This window comes from Cebidichthys violaceus, unplaced genomic scaffold (assembly GCF_023349555.1).
Source record: "Cebidichthys violaceus isolate CVI_PGR_0920_01 unplaced genomic scaffold, fCebVio1.0.p SCAF_15, whole genome shotgun sequence".
Lineage (NCBI taxonomy): Eukaryota > Metazoa > Chordata > Actinopteri > Perciformes > Stichaeidae > Cebidichthys > Cebidichthys violaceus.
The window spans coordinates 8,126,677-8,146,469 of record NW_027176318.1 but is presented as its reverse complement, the minus strand read 5'-3'; the positions used below and the strand labels follow the sequence as shown (position 1 = coordinate 8,146,469).

The window sequence follows — 19,793 nt, the reverse complement described above, 5'->3', positions numbered from 1 at the left end:
TCGCTTTTTCAGATCCATGCTGAGCTCCTTTGACTTTCCCATTGTCGCGTTTGTGGGCGTTTGTATCCAATGAGCCCCATTTAAATGGCCTCAGAGAAGTCACCATTTGTAGTCACTCGTAATCACTCATAAGAAGTTAAGAGGCCATGCTATGAAGCTCATTTCATTGACACAACTTTCTAAGTCACCAACATTGCTAATTCATGTTGCTGTATGTATATTTTTGACCCAGCAGATTTTGTCACTTTTTCTGTTAACCCATAATAAAGTCATGAAAGAACCAAACTTCATGAATGTTTTTTGTGACAAAGAAGTATCTGTTCCAATCACTCCATCAGAGAAAAATCTGAGTTGTAGAAATAACTGGAAACTCAAGAGAGCCATGACATTATGTTCTTTACAAGTGTATGTAAACTTTTGACCACAACTGTACATACACACATATATACATACATACATACATACATACATACATATACACATATATACATACATACATACATACAGTTGTGGTCAAAAGTTTACATACACTTGTAAAGAACATAATGTCATGGCTCTCTTGAGTTTCCAGTTATTTCTACAACTCTGATTTTTCTCTGATAGAGTGATTGGAACAGATACTTCTTTGTCACAAAAAACATTCATGAAGTTTGGTTCTTTCATGACTTTATTATGGGTTAACAGAAAAAGTGATCAAATCTGCTGGGTCAAAAATATACATACAGCAGTGCTAATATTTGGTTACATGTCCCTTGGCCATTTTCACTTCAATTAGGCGCTTTTGGTAGCCATCCACAAGCTTCTGGCAAGCTTCTCGTTGAATCTTTGACCACTCCTCTTGACAGAATTGGTGCAGTTCAGTTAAATTTGATGGCTTTCTGACATGGACTTGTTTCTTCAGCATTGTCCACATGTTCTCAATGGGATTTTAAGTCAGGACTTTGGGAAGGCCATTCTAAAACCCTAATTCTAGCCTGATTTAGCCATTCCATTATCACTTTTGATGTGTGTTTGGGGTCATTGTCCTGTTGGAACACCCAACTGCGCCCAAGACCCAACCTTCGGGCTGATGATTTTAGGTTATCTTGAAGAATTTGAAGGTAATCCTCCTTCTTCATTATCCCATTTACTCTCTGTAAAGCACCAGTTCCATTGGCAGCAAAACAGCCCCACAGCATAATACTACCACCACCGTGCTTGACGGTAGGCATGGTGTTCTTGGGGTGAAAGGCCTCACCTTTTCTCCTCCAAACATATTGCTGGGCATTGTGGCCAAACAGCTCGATTTTTGTTTCGTCTGACCACAGAACTTTCCTCCAGAAGGTCTTATCTTTGTCCACGTGATCAGCAGCAAACTTCAGTCGAGCCTTAAGGTGCCGCTTTTGGAGCAAGGGCTTCCTTCTTGCACGGCAGCCTCTCAGTCCATGGAGATGCAAAACACGCTTGACTGTGGACACTGACACCTGTGTTCCAGCAGCTTCTAATTCTTGGCAGATCTGCTTTTTGGTGGTTCTCGGTTGACTCTTCACCCTCCTGACCAATTTTCTCTCAGCAGCAGGTGATAGCTTGCGTTTTCTTCCTGATCGTGGCAGTGACAAAACAGTGCCATGCACTTTATACTTACAAACAATTGTTTGTACTGTTGCTCTTGGGACCTGCAGCTGCTTTAAAATGGCTCCAAGTGACTTTCCTGACTTGTTCAAGTCAATGATTCGCTTTTTCAGATCCATGCTGAGCTCCTTTGACTTTCCCATTGTAGCGTTTGTGGGCGTTTGTATCCAATGAGCCCCATTTAAATGGCCTCAGAGAAGTCACCAGCTGTAGTCACTCATAATCACTCACAAGAAGTTAAGAGGCCATGCTATGAAGCTCATTTCATTGACACAACTTTCTAAGTCACCAAAATTGCTAATTCATGTTGCTGTATGTATATTTTTGACCCAGCAGATTTTGTCACTTTTTCTCTTAACCCATAATAAAGTCATGAAAGAACCAAACTTCATGAATGTTTTTTGTGACAAAGAAGTATCTGTTCCAATCACTCTATCAGAGAAAAATCAGAGTTGTAGAAATAACTGGAAACTCAAGAGAGCCATGACATTATGTTCTTTACAAGTGTATGTAAACTTTTGACCACAACTGTACATACATACATACACACATACATACATACATACATACATACATACATACACACATACATACATACATACATACATACATACAACAAGTACCCCCTAAGATAGAAGTATCCCTGGTTGGGAATAACTGATCGACACAATGACGACTGCTTTATCCTCGACTAAAAAAATACTGCTTGGGATTTTTTTTATTAAAAATAACTTCCTGTCTGTCTTGCTTCAATAAAACTGCCCCTCCCTCCTCTCCATTCCAGTCCTAACTGAACGGCTGAAGAACTCTCACACTCGCTCATCCTTCACTCTCCAGCTCCTGTGGGCCACTGGAGACCTCTATTGACCGCAGCATCAATAATGCAGGCCTCTAATGTCTCTCCACCATCCGATAAACTACAGCCACCGTCTCTCCTGTCCGTTCCCCGTCTCTCTGCACAAACGTACAGACACACACATGGGCAGCTACGTGAGGGACTAATGAGAGGAGCAGAGATGTTTTGACATAATGTTGCTGTTCCACATGAGCTTTGAAGAAAGCCTAATGGGTACTAGCTTAACAGGAAGAGCAAATCAATGACTGGCTAAGGCTAAAGGCCACACTATATTTATAGAGCATTCATATCCCCCCAGAATTAAACAAAAGCAAACATAACATGGACTAGAATGTTTACAGTCGGACAAAGGGAATCCATAACAGACTTTAGACAGATATTAGCACAAAAAAAATAAATAACATAATGCCACACTCAGGAAGATTCCATTTGATGTTATAACAAACCTAAAGCTCAGTCCACCACTGTGAAGGAGTTGCAAAATAGCAGATCTCCAGTGGACAGCGATGCATTTCCTCGCTAATATGTGTTATATCATGTAAACTCGACTGTCTTGTGTATTAGTTATAAACAAAGTGAGGTTAGAGGGTTACCAGACCAGAATATATGCATAAAACTAACCCTTTTCAGCTAACACCAACATAAAAAGAGCATTTCACCATTAATCTCATGCATCTTCTTTTTGGTAGAGTATAACGCATCCTATGTCAGTCGTAAATGATCTATCCTAGCGGTCACTAATAGGACATAAAACCGATAGATAATTGAGAATTATTACATTTTGACGGAGCGCCTATATTTTAACCGGCGCAGCTTTTATAGCCTTTACGGCACTCGGTCAGTGGGCCAGGAAACAAACAACCAATTACATGCGTTGTACATCACATCACATGATGCAGCTCAGTCAATCAAATATGGGTATTCTGACACGTTTCCTAACTCAAGTGAGTAATTTACACACACGGGGGAGACGAGGAACGAGAACGAAGGGCAGGTGAATAATTACGTGACTCAGAGAAGTTGTTTCACACGACGTTCAGTCGTCAGAGAGACCAGAGAGACCAGAGTCTTTAACCAAGAATGAACACTCTTATAGGTTAATTCTTCCCACGGACAGTTTAAAACCAGTGTGTCTCATATGTTCAGAGACCGTGACGATTATTAAGAGGAAATGGTGCATAGTTACGAAATCATTTCACCTCAGGTTGATAGCAGACCACCTCAATCATGTCACTCTAATCTGAAATTAGACAAATTGTCTCATCAATGTGATTTGAAGTTAGCTCATGCATGTGATTTTGAAGAGCTTTCATTTTGAAATGCTACATCAGAACGTCCTGGTTCTCTGAGTGACACCTTGAGATGGTCTGCAATCAACCTGAGGTGAAATGATTTTGTAACTATGCACCATTTCCTCTAAAATCTAATCTGAAGTTAGACAAATTGGCTCATGCTATTAAATAGCGCAAGTTAGATATTATTGTAATTTTCTCAATCTGGACCTTTTGGAATTTGAATTGAATACCCCTGATCTATCCAGTCCTCTGTGGTTATTTCTATTTGGCATCGTCAGGATTTTCTGATGTTTTTGCAATAAACATCAGAAAAATATGTTCAGATATCTTCTCTCCATCTTCTCCATTATCAAGAATGCAATCCGGTTTGTAAGAAGGCAGCTGTGTCAGAGGCTCCTGAGTGGAATTAATCAGGGATGGGTATTTTGAAATATCGAAACAAATGAGCGGAGGGGAGTTCATATTTCTGTTGCCGTTGCGTTTAATGATAAAAGAGTTCCATCCTCAAATAAATGAGATGAATCAATTATTCCCTTTGCATGCCATAATTGAAATATCATAATTACAAAAGAGTTTGTCAAAGTAATTCACTGCTCATTGCAAACATTTGAACACCCAAATGCTTTTTGGAATCGGCGGAAAAGTGGTCAGTTTTTTGTGGATTCTTTAAAAATTAGGCAGATGTTTGAATTTATACAGCAACACATCCAAGGATTCAATTCCTCTCTATAAACTATCGGTGTATTTGTACAATTAGTTACAGTTTCAAACAGTTTCGTTACAGTGAAATTAGGAAGCCTCTAGGATCACTTGGTGAGAATGAGACACAGACATACACACTCATGCTTGTTATTCCAAATGAGCACTGCTGTAGAAGCACGTTTGTTCACAGTTTCACGCAGTGCAAAATGTAACATCCACTCCTACGTTTCTGTCACCTTACCTGGCTGCTGAATAAGGCCTGGGTTGCAGTTTCGGCAAATGCTCTGAAAAGGCAAGCAAAACTGTCAATCATCCCGCCGCATCGCTTTTGTGACACAGACACCCATGACAGAGAGCAGACAAAATAAGTGAAAGTCATCGTGGCCCATTGAGACGTCCTACCGACCAATCTATCCACGGTAACACCCCCCCCCCCAAGTTACAGTCTTGTTTCTAGGACACTTCTATATTTATGAAATTACAAACTCAGGGTTATGGAATCCCCAAGTGTCCAGATGTGGAGCCAGTAGGAAACAGATTGCTTATGCAGACCTTATTTCAATGCCAGCCATGAAGGTGCCCTCTTTTGGGTAATATGCACTGTACCTCGAAATCGTGATAATGTGTCAGAGGAATCAGGAAAAAAACTTTTAAGAGTGAGAGTTAACTTTTCACCCAGCAGCACCGAGATTTGCCATTCGCTACGCTTTGACCACCATCAGCTATTAGATGTGGGCAGAAAGAGTGATTGGGACTTGCTCTCTATTTGCATGTCAGAAGAAGAACGTGGAAAAGTAAAGCCGCACCATATGAACCAGCTTGGGCCTTTACAATAACACATTTTTCTGCTAAATTGTTTGGAAAAGACAAACAGCTGGACTACATCTGCTCTCTCCTCTTTTTTTCTGGATCTCTCTGACATTTAAACAGCACAGGGTGTTAGCAAGACAGCTCCGCAATTTGACGTCCATTTCATCTCTTTGAGCGGAGAGGGGTTTTTTTGGTAAATGGTGATACAAACACTTTAAAAGAAAACATTGGCCTTGCCCAAACAGCAGCCTTCTACGAAAACATTCATCTAGATTTCGTTCAGATACTGAAAGAAAAACAACAGGCTCAAGGATCAACACTTCATTTTTAGAGAGCATGGTGGGCTAATGACAGACGGACTAAACTAAAACTGCATTCCTCGAAGATGATACAGTATGAATATGGTACAGAACAAATGTTTGCTTATAATTTATCTATATAAGGAAGACCTTTGGGTGTCCAGTAGAGTTATGTTATGAAACTAGACCGTATGTCAATCTGACAAAAAGAAAAGCAGATTTGTTCACTGGGCCATCTCATGAATTCTTTCCAAGGACAGAGTTCATATATATAACATTTAAGTTAGCCAGCTGCTTTGGGAAAGCCTCAGAAAGGAAGAAAAATCCCTTTATCAGGATATTATTTAGGACAAAAATATAGAGGTATATACAATGTTATATCCGATGCTTTTCTTTTGTATACAAAGATGCCTTGTTATATTTTGAATCTCATATTGGATTAACCAAATGTTCGACATGACACAGAATTAAAAACTTGTGCTGTAAATAGTAAAAAAAGATTACAGTTATTATTCTAATAAATAATTAAAACTGAGCTGCAACAGGGTGGATGAAAAAAATCCTCCATGTTTTAAACATTTCTCAAAAAGAAAAAAAAAAAAAAACACATAAGAAGAAGTAGTCCCCGTGAGGAAAAAATCTGTTTGGAAAAATCCCCACACACACCATATCCATCAGCACCCAATGGAAACACACACGTCTGCGTCAGACGGTGTATCATATACATTAACACAATCCTCTGCAGCTGCACGGTTTCGGAGTTGCCTTTCTATCACAGAGTGACAGCTCGTGTCCGAAACAGAGGACAATCAATCCATCATCTCACATCACTGCACCATGATGATACTGCTGCTAGATACAAAGGGATATATATCACTTTTAAAACCTCCGAGTGCAAAGCAGCGTTTTTGTGGATTGAGGGTACATCTTAAAAAATATGTATTTCAAAAAAAGGTGTCTGTTCCCCAACAAAAAAAAAAATACAGTCCCAGGGTCCCTGCTATGTTTTCACAAATTATCATTTTCAGGGGTATCATCGATCACACTGCACAACAATATAATCTATTCCATCTCAAAAGTCTCACTGCGCCACAATTTATATGCAGAGGTACAATTTTAGTGGGAAAAAAAATATGAGATAGCAATGTGGTTGAACATAAAAGTTTTACTTCTTTGGATAGATGGATCGTTTTGTTGGCTGCAGATGGAATTAGAAAGGTTGTTGGCATTAAAACATTAAGAAGAATTCCCCTAGCGAAGATTTTTTTCTTTCTTTTTTTAATATCCTACAAATGCTAATTTCAGGTTACTTCTGAGAAAAGGGCCTGCATGCTCGTGGGTTTCCAAAAACATAGGTCTTCCTTGGCATGTCATTATATCTTATATGAGTAAAGTGGGAATATATGTGATATGCAGTGCGTTCTCTGTGACCGGGAAACATTTCAAGCTTTTATGTTCAGAGGGGGAGAACCGTCCTTTTCTTCCACAGGTCACAATAAAGCTAAGGAAAAAGAATAAAACTGCACCCTGGTACAATTTAATTTGAACCCTAGTACAGTAAAGTGAATTGAAAAAGATGCTCATGGACAGCATTCACCTCTCTGGAGCAATGACCCCAAAGTTTTCATCTGACACATTATGTGGACCGTAGAACAAGAGCGCTGACTCTGGGAAGCAGGTATCTTTCTCAGTTTATACCCAGCATTTACTTTTTATACCCAGCATGCACTTGGCCAGAGACACCTGGGCTCCTCATTATTTATGGTTAGTGTATAACAGCATAAGCTCTGATCAGCAAACACCTCCCCTTCGGTTGGGGTAATGGACCAAGAATAGTGCAAAAATAATGCAGCGGTGTGCTTTACAAGTGACACACCGAGTCAGAGTTGACCATTAAGCCATGATCACACTGATCCGACGCGTTTGTGTCCTTGCGAAGCTCGCCCTGTACCCCAAATAACAGCTGTTGCCCTGAAGGCTACATTTTTCACGAGGGCACGATCGGCGCGTTTCCCAATTTCTGCATCAGTTCACCGCCGAAAAAAAGGTGCTGTGGTTGGCAAGTATAGGCCCAAAAGAACTGACATTGGGGGAGGCCAAGAGCTGTGACACAGCTGTTTTAGAGGACGATTCAACTTGTATGTAAAGCTGTAGCCAACTAATTTCACTGTCTGGTAAGTTTCAGTCAAAGCTTATTAGATCTATACTGAATGACCGTCCAGCTATCTTAATGAGCTGTGGGAACATAGCAGTCTTCTACCAACAGTTTGCTAACAGCAAAAAAAAAAAAGATCAATATTATTAGCGGGGAGGGAAATTATGAGTAAACTGAGAAAATATCTCTCGACTTCCAGCTATAACACTGCCATTATATTCACAGGAAATGTGACACAAAAATCATATTGGAGCTACATGAATTTAGAATGAGACAAGGAAACAAGATGATCCTTTGGGGAGCCCTCGGATGTACACGCTCTGACCATTCACGATAATTAAATGCTCTCACAAAACCAGCCTTGAGCCTGGGCTCATAAATCTTGCTTTACTGGGGCTACAGTGACCCCTGCTGGGTGGAAACGATCCCGACAGACAAATCTGCATAGCTGAAAAAATACTTGTAAATATAGAAAGTGCACTTGACATGAGCTGTGATCTCTTCAAAATATAAATGCATATTTCTGAGGTAAATTATTCCACTGATATTTTGTACAGGTGCAGGCTGAATCCCCATCTCGTGTCAATCACTGTAGTCATTTGCTTCGGGCTACATGGAAGTCTGCATACAAAAATATGAATCTATTATAATAACAATTCTTGACAACTGTTGACAAAGTGTTGGTCCAGAAGGATCAAAACATTATGTATATAGTATGATTAATACATTGTTATGCTGAGCAAGAGCAGCGCGTGCGTGCGTGCGTTCGTGTGTGTGTGTGATCTTCTTTTCTCAAAAAGCTAATTGAAATAAAATGTGCCAGAAATGTGCCCTGTTTTTCTCATTAGTCACTGGATGAATGTTGTGCATAAAATGTACCCACATACTGTGTGACGTGAAGATTAGAAGGAAAAGGACAAAACAATAATGTCATATTTGATCCGATTTTGTACTTGGTTGTTCTCACGTTATGCAATACATCTCTCCAGAATGTTTTTTTAACCCAATAACCCTGATTATCACGGACTTCACGGCTCACTAATAGACGGATAACAGCACGCGCTCTGACCTATGAGGAGGCTGAGAGGAGGCGAGCAGGATGGGAAGGCTGCGAGGAGCTCCAGGACGCTGAGGCTGGAGTCTCTCACGTACAGGTTGTAGTCGGCGTTGCCTTGTCTGCTGCAGAGCTCCTGCAGTCTCCTCTTCTGCACACCGTCGCCCGTATGCTCCACCAGCGCTCGCAGAAATGCCTGACAGAGAGACAGGAAATCAGATGTTAAGTCACTCGAGGTTACTCTGCACCTCCATCAGCAGCGAGGTTTCCATTTACAACTGTGAAAAGAAGAGGCGTTTCATACATTTTCTAACGCTAAAGTAGGGAAGGGTTCAATGCCACGTTGCACACAGGTTATATAAAATGTAAGGTAGTTTTCTAGGTACATAAAAACTGTAGAAGGAGAACTTGATACCAGCCCAGTTGTGGAACACGGCCATTATACTATTCACAATGCACCTTCTATCCCCATAGAATTGCCATTTAGTTGTGAATCGACTGAGACATTAGCAGCGGCGTTTTAATCCTTAAACAAATTCATCAAAATCAATTAATGCAATCAATTACGACGCTACATTTGCAGAAGACAGGCTGCTGTTTAACTGTTTAACTTTCATCAGTTATTGTTCATCTTTTTTGTAGGCTGTGATGCAAATTACAGGATTAAAAAGGATCATGAATACATATTAAAATGCCACTCCTGAACAACTTTTGGAGTGATTTTACTTCATTCCGCAACGATTAACCACTCCGATACGGTAATCACAACTTCGGAATATTTGTCATCCTGACTTTTCTGTAAAGTTTCCGTGATTCATTAGAGTTTATGAGAGCTTGCATGGAGAGATTTGTGGCAGTCTTCTAGCTTGCACTGGAATAATTATTATCCCTATCTTCCGATCCATACTGTACAGACAGCACTTCCACACTATTTCAATAGTATCAAGACGTGGTGTCTGTATCTGATACAGTCTGTGAATAGCTTCAGTAATTACACTCACATTTGTCTCAGTAGAAATGGCGTTCCAGGTCCTCCCACTTATATATTTCTGTATTTGATGCTGTTATGAATATTATTGGGAGTTGTACTCACTAAGAGGCTGTGGGGATAATCTTTATCCTAGATCCTATCCTAAAAAAAATCCCCAAAAAAACCTGGTAATATAAATCGTATATGTGTTGTAACTGCTTCAGCAAAACAGATTAACTGCTTGAATTACACAGACAGGGGTAAAATAAAACTTAAAGCCTTATCTCTAGACTGCAGTTTAACCTGAAACAAAACGTATTTTCAGTCTGTGCACATGTCTTCTGTACAGCAGGGGAGTTAACTGATGGTAGCTGTTACAATTAGGATGTACTGTATCTTTCTGACACAATATCAATTTGATTTGCAAGGTTGAAACGCTTCTCTGATTAAAAAAAAAAAAAGAAAGTCAGTGCAGAAATCAGGAGTAATGTTTCCCTCATGTCTCTTAATTTACCACACCAACCAAGCAATATCGTATTGCATGTCATATCTTTAAGGCTTAATAACACAACAGAACATGTAGTATGCAGTGTGGCACCATCATGTAAGCGATGTTGTGTTATAAGTGCTGCGTCGTTTTGTGCTTTAAACGCTGCTGTTTCCAAAGAGAGCGGTAAACTACTGATGCAGCTTATGCCAGAAGGAAATGAATGGTTTTCATTTTGGTTTGACTATAATGTTTTTATAATGCATTTAACTTGCACAATAAATCTGGATGAAAGTGGAAATACTTCAGAGATGGAAATTGGAAAAAAGGAATACAGGAAGTTAGCTACCGTCACTACAGTAATAGTATTTCAAAGAATGTTTCAAATGTCGGAGATGAACTGAAACTCAAGGCCCCCCCCCCCCCCCCCCCCCATGAGGGTGTCACGTCAAGAACATGACACCCTCTTATTACGCTGATATCTAGTGGGTCATATTGAAAAGCGGCTTGACCGATGCAATTTACTAAGAAAGTAGCAGTAGTACAATGTCCAGACATTAATTACCTTCTTAGGCACACTTCTGATCTCTAGACACCATGTGAGCAGGTACAGCAGAGAAATGTTCTGGGACATGTAGGATGGCACCTGGGCACCTATGACCAAGGAGGAAGCAGAGTTATTATAGATATGAATGTTGTCAGTGCTGTATAATTGTTGGAAATCTGCTATGATACATTGTTCTTTTCAACAGTACATTGGATGCATGTTAAAATCCCCTGACAGGCACACATTACCTTTTTTCTTAGTGTCTTTACGTAGAGACATGTGAACTCGGTGGTTCCTCTGGTCATGAAGGCCCAGTCGGTGGAGCCCGTCCTCCACCTCAGAGGCTTTGTTTGGGCAGAACACGTCGAACGAGTCCCCTGGATGATAGGTCGCCAGCGGGTGAGCCTAACAATGAAATAAAAAAGATCCATCTTAAATCCAAACAATCAAAATTTACATGGCAGGGTTCAAAAATCAACATTATTCTGACAAACTTACAGAAACATCCAGCTCTAAGAGAAGGGCCCTCTTGACTGAATCTCCTCTGGTCAGCTGAACTGCCCTGGATATGGGAGCCGCATGGAGACTCTCTTTGTTCAACAGTCCAACAATCTAAAAAGAAAACATTTTCTCAGATGAAGGCTGAAATATGGAACAGACACTGCTTTTATCAGCAGCATCCTTCCCCACCTGTTCCACTGAGTCCACCTCCTGAAGAGAGACGTCGAGGTAGGGAGGAGGCAGAGCAGGAACATTAAGAGACGACTCAGACAGCGGCGGGAGGGAGCACGTCAGTGAGGCCGCCAATGAAACGCCGGGAACTCCAGCATTCCCGGTCTGCGTCTTCGGTGCTGATGTGGAAACACTGGCAGGACCACAACACTGCGACGCCAACACAGGGCTCCCTGCAGGAAAAGCTGGCCTGAGATCAGAAACAGCAGTCTGTGTAGCAGAAGATGAAGATGAAGCAAATTTGGAGAGCGTTTCTATGGATGCTTTGATCGGCTCGCAGCTCTGGTGGTCAGTTATTCCCAAGAGGTTTAGTTGGACATGCAGTGTGGATGAATCAGGAGTTTCCTTTGGTGAATCCCCTGCTTCTCCTTTCAACACGTCAGTCTTATCAGAAGCCATTTTTGATAAGGCTCCTTTGATTGCTTTCCAAAGTCCCTCAATCCAGGGGTCCACAACCACCTCCAGCCTGGAGAGAACAAAGCCCACAAAATGATACACAGCAGTGTAATAAAAGAAGAGAGAGAAACAGAGGGGATGTGTCAAAGGCTGAAATGCTGAAACTTGGATGTCTATGCTGCAGAACTTACCCTACACCATCATCTGCATATCCCGTCGCATAGAATTGTTTTGCTCCGAGTTCCTGCAGACGACGTTCAATTGTCTTCCCACAGTTGCAGAAATTTGCATAATTTGTGTCTCCTAAAGCTGGAGCAGACAGAGGAGAACAGAGGAAGATTTCTCAAGCCCGCAACTGTTCAGAAAGTAAACACAGCAGTGCTCTGCATTTTAATGATTTATAAACAAATGTGTTTTGCAAATCAAGTTCCCAATATCAACTGATAAGACTGCAAAAAAAGAGCTTCCTCAGTCCATCATAGAATTTACCTAAAAGGGCATAGCAAAGGTGTTTATAGTGGTCAGTGGAGAGGGTCTTCTTCTTGATGCGCTTTACAAATTGGAGGGCATTGTCTGGTGGCTCCCCGTCTCCAGTAGTAGACACAATAAAGACCACTGGAGCATTCTCCTTCTCCAAATTGTACTGAAACCAATTAAATGATTCACCAGTGAGTTGTTTTTCCACTAATCAATGCAAAAACTCATTACAATAACATCCAGTGACTCATCAGGCATCACAGTTATTAAGATGTCATCCATGTGTTATTGCGTGTCAGCAGCCATGCGGTGGAAGAGAGGCTTTAACAGCTCTTGCTTCAAGTTAAATGCGCATAACGTTTAATAGCTACCTTCTCATTGTGGTTCAAGCAACTGAGCTCAGCAACCAGCCCGTGCTCCTCTGCCACCTCAGCTATTCCTTCAGCGAGGGACTCGGCTTGGCCCTTCTGAGATCCGTAGAGAACCACAAACCGAGGATTCACTTCACATGGCATGCTGGAGAATCCAGATCTACAACGTCATTTGTAGATTTACATATTAAATGACAACCCTTAATAGACTTTTGACATTTGACTTGTAGGAAAGGACACAGGTGATACTTGTGATGGCTGTGTTTTGTGTAAATGTACCACCAGGACCCAAAAACGTAGGCAGCTTTATGCAATCATCCATATATGCCTTGTCAAAAATACTCCAGTCACAGAATTATTAAATCATAACATATATATACACATAATATATATTGTATTTTAAAAATTAAAATTGCCTGGAATTGCATGGTCTTTTGGGAGCACAAAAAGAAATGTGCAAGACACACGAATGTGTTAACAACATAGAGCTGAACTAAGGCAACGCAACTTCTATTGAGGTGATTTAAAATCCAGCATTCAGTTGTCGAGCCGTGTTTTTAGAGGTATCTCTTCTTACCTACATACTGCACATTTTGACAGGTAACAAGACAGTCTGCCACGGAAAAGCCTCGCTAACAACAGCCCTGAACGCCACCATAAAGTAACCGGACATTGCGTCAGTTTTTCACGTAAAGTTAGCGCTACAGAAGTACACGTGGGTTCAAGCCTATATACAGAGTTATTATTTTTAAATATATCATTTTTAAAACTAAGTATGGCTACTTACATTTCTTTAGAAACAGATATACATTGAGATATGTTTTGTTACCTTTCCAAACAGCTGTGGAAATCCACTCAGTCCAGTCACGGAATTTTAGCATCTCTGAAATTCTCGCGAGATCTTGGGCACAGACTGAGTTTGAACGTGATCGGAATGAACCACATTACAAAACGTATGTTTTCAGTTCTAACGTTAGAATATTCTTTATGAAAAGCTTTTAAAAATATTTTCAAGAATCATTTTAAAATAGTTACGTTAATCATGTATTTTTATTCTGAGTAAAAGACTGTTTTAATATGTAATTAAAACACACACTTGACGTTACTTGGTTCCGCCCTCCCCGCCCGTAGACCCTTCCAGAAGTCGCCGGCAGACTCGTGGGGTTTGCTGCTCTGCCTCACTTCTGATTTTCATCGTTAAAACTCATCATCTGATCAGTTGAACACTTTCTAAGTGTTCCGATCCCTCGGTCAACATGTCCTCTATGGGGACACTTGCTTTCGATGACTATGGGAGGCCGTTCCTCATCATTAAAGACCAGGACACGAAGACACGGTTGTCGGGCATTGACGCACTTAAGGTACAATGGGCTAGCTAACGGGGCTGAGTTGCAGCATGTTAGCAAGTTAGCAATTAGCTTTTTATTGCACGATACATGATGCGTTAAGCAAACACAATGTTTTCTACTATTCAATCTTTCGATTTTAAATCATATACTCAACTGGCAAGCTGAGGTGTTGGTGCATTAGCAATAGAATAGCATTATCCAAAGGATTAGCTAGTCCAGCTAACATCGAGGCCCATGTGCGTTCTTGAAGGCGTTCAGCCAGTGGGGGTGTTGCTCCACAGGGCTGTGCCCAAAATTGTCATTATTGATGCACATAATTTCCAAATCTTCATCTGTCTTCAGTACAGCGTTAGAGACCGAGGATAATATCGTAACGTTATTTAAAATGTAAGCTGACATGGAATTGTGCTTGTGATTTTTGCAGTCTCATATTATGGCAGGCAAGGCTGTTGCGTCAACGCTGAAGACATCTCTGGGACCTAATGGTGAGTATAAACCAATGCAGTTGCTTTGGCCCTAATGATTCGTGAGGGCTAGATGAGTGCGTAGTTGCTGGATTTTTGTGTAACTTAACGCAAATAAATACAATTGACCACTACTTGATTGTACACAAATTGTCAGCCATTTACATTTTTATTTTTTTAGCCAAGATTATACTTCTCTTTAACCATCTTTTTGTTTCTTTATTTGCATCCAGGTCTTGACAAGATGATGGTTGACAAGGATGGAGAGGTGACTGTCACAAACGACGGAGCCACTATTCTCGGCCTGATGGATGTGGACCACCAGATTGCCAAGCTCATGGTGGAGCTTTCCAAGTCCCAGGATGATGAGATCGGTGATGGAACCACTGGAGTTGTTGGTACGTGAAAGGGTGATGGTGATGATAAGGGAGGGGGGGGGGGATTGGATTGGATTGACTGAACTTGGATTGGGATTATCATAACATCATAAACCCTAGATGGTAATGAAAAGGAGTTTGGTATGGCCTTACTGTGTTTTCCTCTTCCTCCTCAGTGCTGGCCGGTGCTCTGCTCGAGCAGGCTGAGCAGCTGCTGGACCGTGGAATCCACCCCATCAGGATCTCTGACGGTTATGACCAGGCCGCACGCGTTGCCATAGAGCAGCTCGACAAAATTGCGGAAACCTTACTCTACGATCCCAGCAACACAGAACCACTTGTTGAGACCGCCATGACAACACTGGGATCCAAAATGTGAGCCCCGTAGACACAGCGGTGTTGATTGATTGGTTTTGTTATTGGGTTTCTAATTTTCATGCTATTAATTGGGTAGACAAAATATTAGAAACAGTAAGGACGTGCGTCTTTCCTTCAAGACTATTCGATATGTATTTTGATAAACGGTCTGATTTGATGCCTAAACGATACTGTTAACCATGTGATGATGCCAAAACTCTTGTTTGCATGCATGCCTTTTGATCATATCTCTTTCATTCAAGACCATGATATAGTAAAATAAAGTGGCATCAGCTGTGATGTAGCATGTTGATGTTCTACTGTTGTCTTTCAGTATCAACCGGTGTCACAGACAGATGGCAGAGATTGCAGTCAATGCCATCCTCACTGTCGCCGACATGGAGAGGAAGGATGTCGACTTTGAGCTCATCAAGATGGAGGGCAAAGTGGGAGGCAAGCTGGAGGACACGCAGCTCATCAAGGGAGTCATAGTCGACAAGGAGTTCAGCCACCCTCAGATGCCCAAGGTACAAACGAGGGGAATGTCACTATCTGATTTCACAGGCTCTATTTCGAGTTTCGTCTGTGATGACCACTGATGTTGACATCAACTATTTCATTTCCCCACTCAGGTTCTGAAAGATGTTAAAATTGCCATCCTTACCTGCCCGTTTGAGCCACCTAAGCCCAAGACCAAGCATAAGTTGGATGTGACCTGTGTGGAGGACTACAAAGCTCTCCAGAAATATGAAAAGGAGAAGTTTGAGGAGATGATCAAACAGGTTAGTGCTGCAGCGAGGTAATGAAACTGAATTCTTCACATCTGCACTGGCACATGTGCTTAAAATGTGAACTCGTATTTCTCCGTTTAGGTCAAAAGCAATGGTGCGAACTTGGCCATTTGCCAGTGGGGCTTCGACGATGAAGCCAACCACCTTCTGCTGCAGAACGAGCTGCCCGCCGTGCGCTGGGTCGGAGGGCCTGAGATCGAGGTGAGCCGTGTTTCTCACATGATGGAAATATAACACAGCCGTCACCACTTTGATCAATCATACTAGTACTTTGTCTGTGCTCAAGTGTACATTGTCACATTGTGTTTTCTCTGCAGTTGATCGCCATCGCCACAGGAGGCCGCATCGTGCCACGGTTCTCCGAGTTGACACCAGAGAAGCTCGGCACAGCTGGTGTGGTGAAGGAGATCTCCTTTGGCACCACAAAGGATCACATGTTGGTTATCCAGGAGTGCAAAAACACCAGGGCTGTAACCATTTTCATCCGTGGAGGCAACAAAATGGTATGCACAAATGGGACTCTTACGCCCCTCAATATACCAATTTACGCTAATCGATCCCTCATGGTTCACCTTTTTATTGTCTCTCTCATCAGATCATTGAGGAAGCCAAGCGCGCCCTCCATGATGCCCTGTGTGTAATTCGCAATCTGGTCAGAGACAACCGTATCGTGTATGGAGGAGGAGCTTCAGAGATCTCATGTGCTCTGGCTGTCAACCAGGCTGCAGATAAGGTGAGACGCACTAAAACCCACAGATGCTTTTCACAATTCAGCAAAATAAAATATGCTTTTCCTTTTTTAGAATAAAAGGTAAATATCCCACATGTTTTCTGTTTCTCTGGCTGCTCTGGTCTTTATTTCTGCTCCTCTTCTTTCTAGTGCCCATCCTTGGAGCAGTATGCCATGAGGGCGTTTGCTGATGCTATGGAGGTTATCCCGATGGCGCTGGCTGAGAACAGCGGGTTCAACCCAATCCAGACCATGACGGAGGTCAGAGCCCGACAGGTCAAAGAGAACAACCCCTACCTCGGCATCGACTGTCTGCATCACAACACCAATGGTAAGGAAGCATTTGTCAGGCAATGGTAACGCAGCGTTGTAATGTCAAAGCAAGACGGCATGATATCAACCGTTTTTTGTTTTGTTTTCCTCCTACACAGACATGAAGCAGCAGCATGTGGTCGAGACCCTGATTGGAAAGAAGCAGCAGATCTCTCTGGCTACTCAGGTGGTCAGGATGATCCTCAAGATCGACGACATCCGAGGCCCGGGGGAGAGCGAGGACTGAAGGCCTCCTGGAACACTTTAAGATTTCTGGGCTGTTTTAGGCACTTCTCGGAGCACCATGTCCAAACCGCACTGCATATTGATATTTATCATTTCATACAAAATGTTCAAGCTGTTGTAGTATCAAAATCCCCATTAAAATGTTGGTCCATTGAAATTTCAAGCCTCCAATAATTCTTAATTTGTGTATTACATGTCTTTATTTAAGTTTAGAATTTACAACAACTGACGCATAGGTATAATTCATTCATGATTATTACATAAACAAAACGTACTGCATCCATATTTTTTGGCAAAAGTGCGAAAGAGTTTGGACCCTCCAATTCACATTTCATTAACGTCACTTCCTCACAACTGGAATGTCACCAATCAAACTAACAATTAGGGACCTCAGCTTGCTGTGAATTGCATCTCTGACCTCTACATGTACTTGTTGAGCCAGTTGAGCATGTCTGCTCTGGCCTCCAGGATGCTGGGTTTGTCTGTGGGGTTGACGTCCTCTCTCTTGCGGTGGACGAAGCCATGAGTCTGACCAGGAAAGATCTTCACCTGGTAATCCGCTGTGCATTTCTCCTTCAGCTTTGCTTCAAGAACACTCACCTGTAGAGCAAATGGATGCACAGATTGTCCGAGGTTCTATGGTGAAGATTATGGCTTTTTAAAAGGGACAATCTACACCTTTTTTAAAGTAATTGTGCCATTTCTGCTTTTAATCAAGACTAAATGTTTCATTTGTGGTGTAGTTAAACATGTGGCTGTTGCATCAAAGACACCATTTGGTGCTGAAGTACCAGTGTGAAGCTTATACCATCTCAATCGACTAAAAGGCAGTACTGTACCTGTGAAGTTCATTTGTGAAAGCTCCTAAATTCATGTGTACTAACCTGGTCCAGTGGGATAACCTCATCTTTCTCCCCAAAGATGAAGAGCGTAGGAACCTTTAGCTCATACCTGTCTTCTCTTTCACGTACGATCCCTGCACAGTATCACATAAATCAGAAGAGCAGATTTGGCTACAGGTGACGCATGAATTGAACTGTGAAACGTACCGTAGACTGACACTCCTGCTTTGACTTCTGGGTATTGCAGGGCGAGGTAGTGTGTGGCAACCCCTCCCCAGCAGAAGCCCACTGCTCCAATGTGTTTGGCCCCACACTGCTCCTTCAGGAACCTCAACACTGCATCCACCTCTCTGTCAGAGGAAATATTGAGACTAAAATGTCTTCAAACTAATGCATACAAGAAAATAATGAATGCAGGACTCTTAGCTACATTTTTTTTTCAGCTGGACACAGCTGCTTAATAATGTAGAAACTGGCTTTTTGGTTACTTGTTTATTTCCGTGGGCTTTTTGTCTTCAAACCACTCTTGAAATTTGGACCAGTCATTTGATGGACCCCACGGCTCCTTTCCCACGTAGAAGTCAGGACACACAGCACTGCTCAGAGCAAAAACAAAGGCAGAAGAAATCACTGTTAACTAACCAAGTCATGTGTGTCATGTGATCTGCACACATGTGACTATATCACTGTCCACTCGTTCTGTACAGTGTATTGATTTCTCACATGTATCCACTGGCAGCCAGCATATCGGCCATGTATCTCGTGTTGGGAAGCTGCCACCCGTAGATGTCCTGTATGACAATGACGGCCTTGTCAGATGCAGCGGTGGGTTTCACCACGTAAGCTTTGGTGTGCTCGATCCGGACCTCCTGGCCGAGCCCTTCATATTCCACCTTATCCCCAATATGACAGGGACAGGGCTTTGCTTCATTGGCCATCTGCTGACAGACAGAGCAGAGCAGAGCAGACAGTCAGCCGGAAAGAGGCCGGGTACCCGGGTTAACAGGTTGAATGTGGAAAGTCATGTTTAGACCTGGGAGTCACATAACCATGAGTACACAAGCGTTCGTGCGACACAATGACAAAGCAAGTTGCACATATAACGTTAACTCATTTTCCACAATCCCCGCTTAGCCTCAAATTAAATAAGAATAAGAAAGTAATTGCATTTGTAAATCGGTTTTATACCGTAGTATTTTCCTGTTTTTAGCGATGAAAAAGGAAACAATGTGAAATCTCAAGAAGTTGCAGCCAGTTCCAGACAGACAAGTCAAAGAATGAATTTCCTGCCATAACCTTCAAAATAAAAGCTGTAATTTAGCGTGTACAAAAAGCACTTGAAAGGCGGGTTCAACATTATCATATATAGTCATTGTGTTATTTTTTCCCTTTTACCTTCTAGCTGATAATGATAATTACAAAATAATATCCTTCCAACTTTACTGAACTGGTATCAAACAGCAAAAGCTACAATCTCCCAATATTGTTTAGCGTGTGATAGGTTCTTCTTAAATACTGCAGCGTAAATTGTAAAGTGGTTATTAATTTGGCTACTTATTATGT

At 41.8% G+C, this 19,793-nt stretch overlaps 3 protein-coding genes across 6 annotated transcripts in view; 1 reads left to right on the top strand and 2 right to left on the bottom strand.

The window, feature by feature from the left end:
• mtrr (5-methyltetrahydrofolate-homocysteine methyltransferase reductase) overlaps nucleotides 1-13,639 on the bottom strand; it is a 28,617-nt gene extending 14,978 nt beyond the window's left edge. For 2 of the 3 annotated variants that reach the window (XM_068709815.1, XM_068709817.1), the window contains exons 1-10: nucleotides 13,592-13,639; nucleotides 12,763-12,922; nucleotides 12,404-12,557; nucleotides 12,106-12,223; nucleotides 11,477-11,984; nucleotides 11,285-11,398; nucleotides 11,035-11,191; nucleotides 10,805-10,893; nucleotides 8,798-8,978; nucleotides 4,706-4,748 (exon numbers count right to left, since the gene is read on the bottom strand). In XM_068709815.1, the coding sequence (XP_068565916.1) occupies nucleotides 4,706-4,748; nucleotides 8,798-8,978; nucleotides 10,805-10,893; nucleotides 11,035-11,191; nucleotides 11,285-11,398; nucleotides 11,477-11,984; nucleotides 12,106-12,223; nucleotides 12,404-12,557; nucleotides 12,763-12,906 (1,508 nt within the window). In that variant the 5' untranslated portion in view covers nucleotides 12,907-12,922; nucleotides 13,592-13,639. Of the gene's footprint in view, nucleotides 1-4,705; nucleotides 4,749-8,797; nucleotides 8,979-10,804; nucleotides 10,894-11,034; nucleotides 11,192-11,284; nucleotides 11,399-11,476; nucleotides 11,985-12,105; nucleotides 12,224-12,403; nucleotides 12,558-12,762; nucleotides 12,923-13,339; nucleotides 13,417-13,591 lie in introns of those variants that run through there. The other variant, XM_068709816.1, reaches the window with a different exon arrangement.
• A 249-nt stretch (nucleotides 13,640-13,888) lies between these two features.
• Nucleotides 13,889-17,545, top strand: cct5 (chaperonin containing TCP1, subunit 5 (epsilon)). Its single transcript, XM_068709812.1, has 11 exons — nucleotides 13,889-14,123; nucleotides 14,536-14,596; nucleotides 14,809-14,973; nucleotides 15,129-15,327; nucleotides 15,644-15,836; nucleotides 15,942-16,091; nucleotides 16,182-16,301; nucleotides 16,418-16,603; nucleotides 16,696-16,833; nucleotides 16,981-17,161; nucleotides 17,262-17,545. The coding sequence occupies exons 1-11, from the start codon at nucleotides 14,019-14,021 to the stop codon at nucleotides 17,387-17,389; spliced, it is 1,626 nt and encodes a 541-aa protein (XP_068565913.1). The 5' UTR covers nucleotides 13,889-14,018; the 3' UTR covers nucleotides 17,390-17,545.
• Nucleotides 17,546-17,569: 24 nt separating this feature from the next.
• Nucleotides 17,570-19,506, bottom strand: cmbl (carboxymethylenebutenolidase homolog (Pseudomonas)). Of its 2 annotated transcripts, none has more exons than XM_068709813.1 (6): nucleotides 19,419-19,506; nucleotides 18,954-19,168; nucleotides 18,719-18,826; nucleotides 18,438-18,580; nucleotides 18,273-18,364; nucleotides 17,570-17,988 (listed from the first exon to the last, which is right to left on the bottom strand). In XM_068709813.1, the coding sequence occupies exons 2-6, from the start codon at nucleotides 19,166-19,168 to the stop codon at nucleotides 17,809-17,811; spliced, it is 738 nt and encodes a 245-aa protein (XP_068565914.1). In that variant the 5' UTR covers nucleotides 19,419-19,506; the 3' UTR covers nucleotides 17,570-17,808. The 2 variants fall into 2 exon arrangements, with proteins under 2 accessions (XP_068565914.1, XP_068565915.1); XM_068709814.1 differs by having other exon boundaries at nucleotides 18,954-19,171; nucleotides 19,419-19,492.
• Nucleotides 19,507-19,793: the final 287 nt, after the last annotated feature.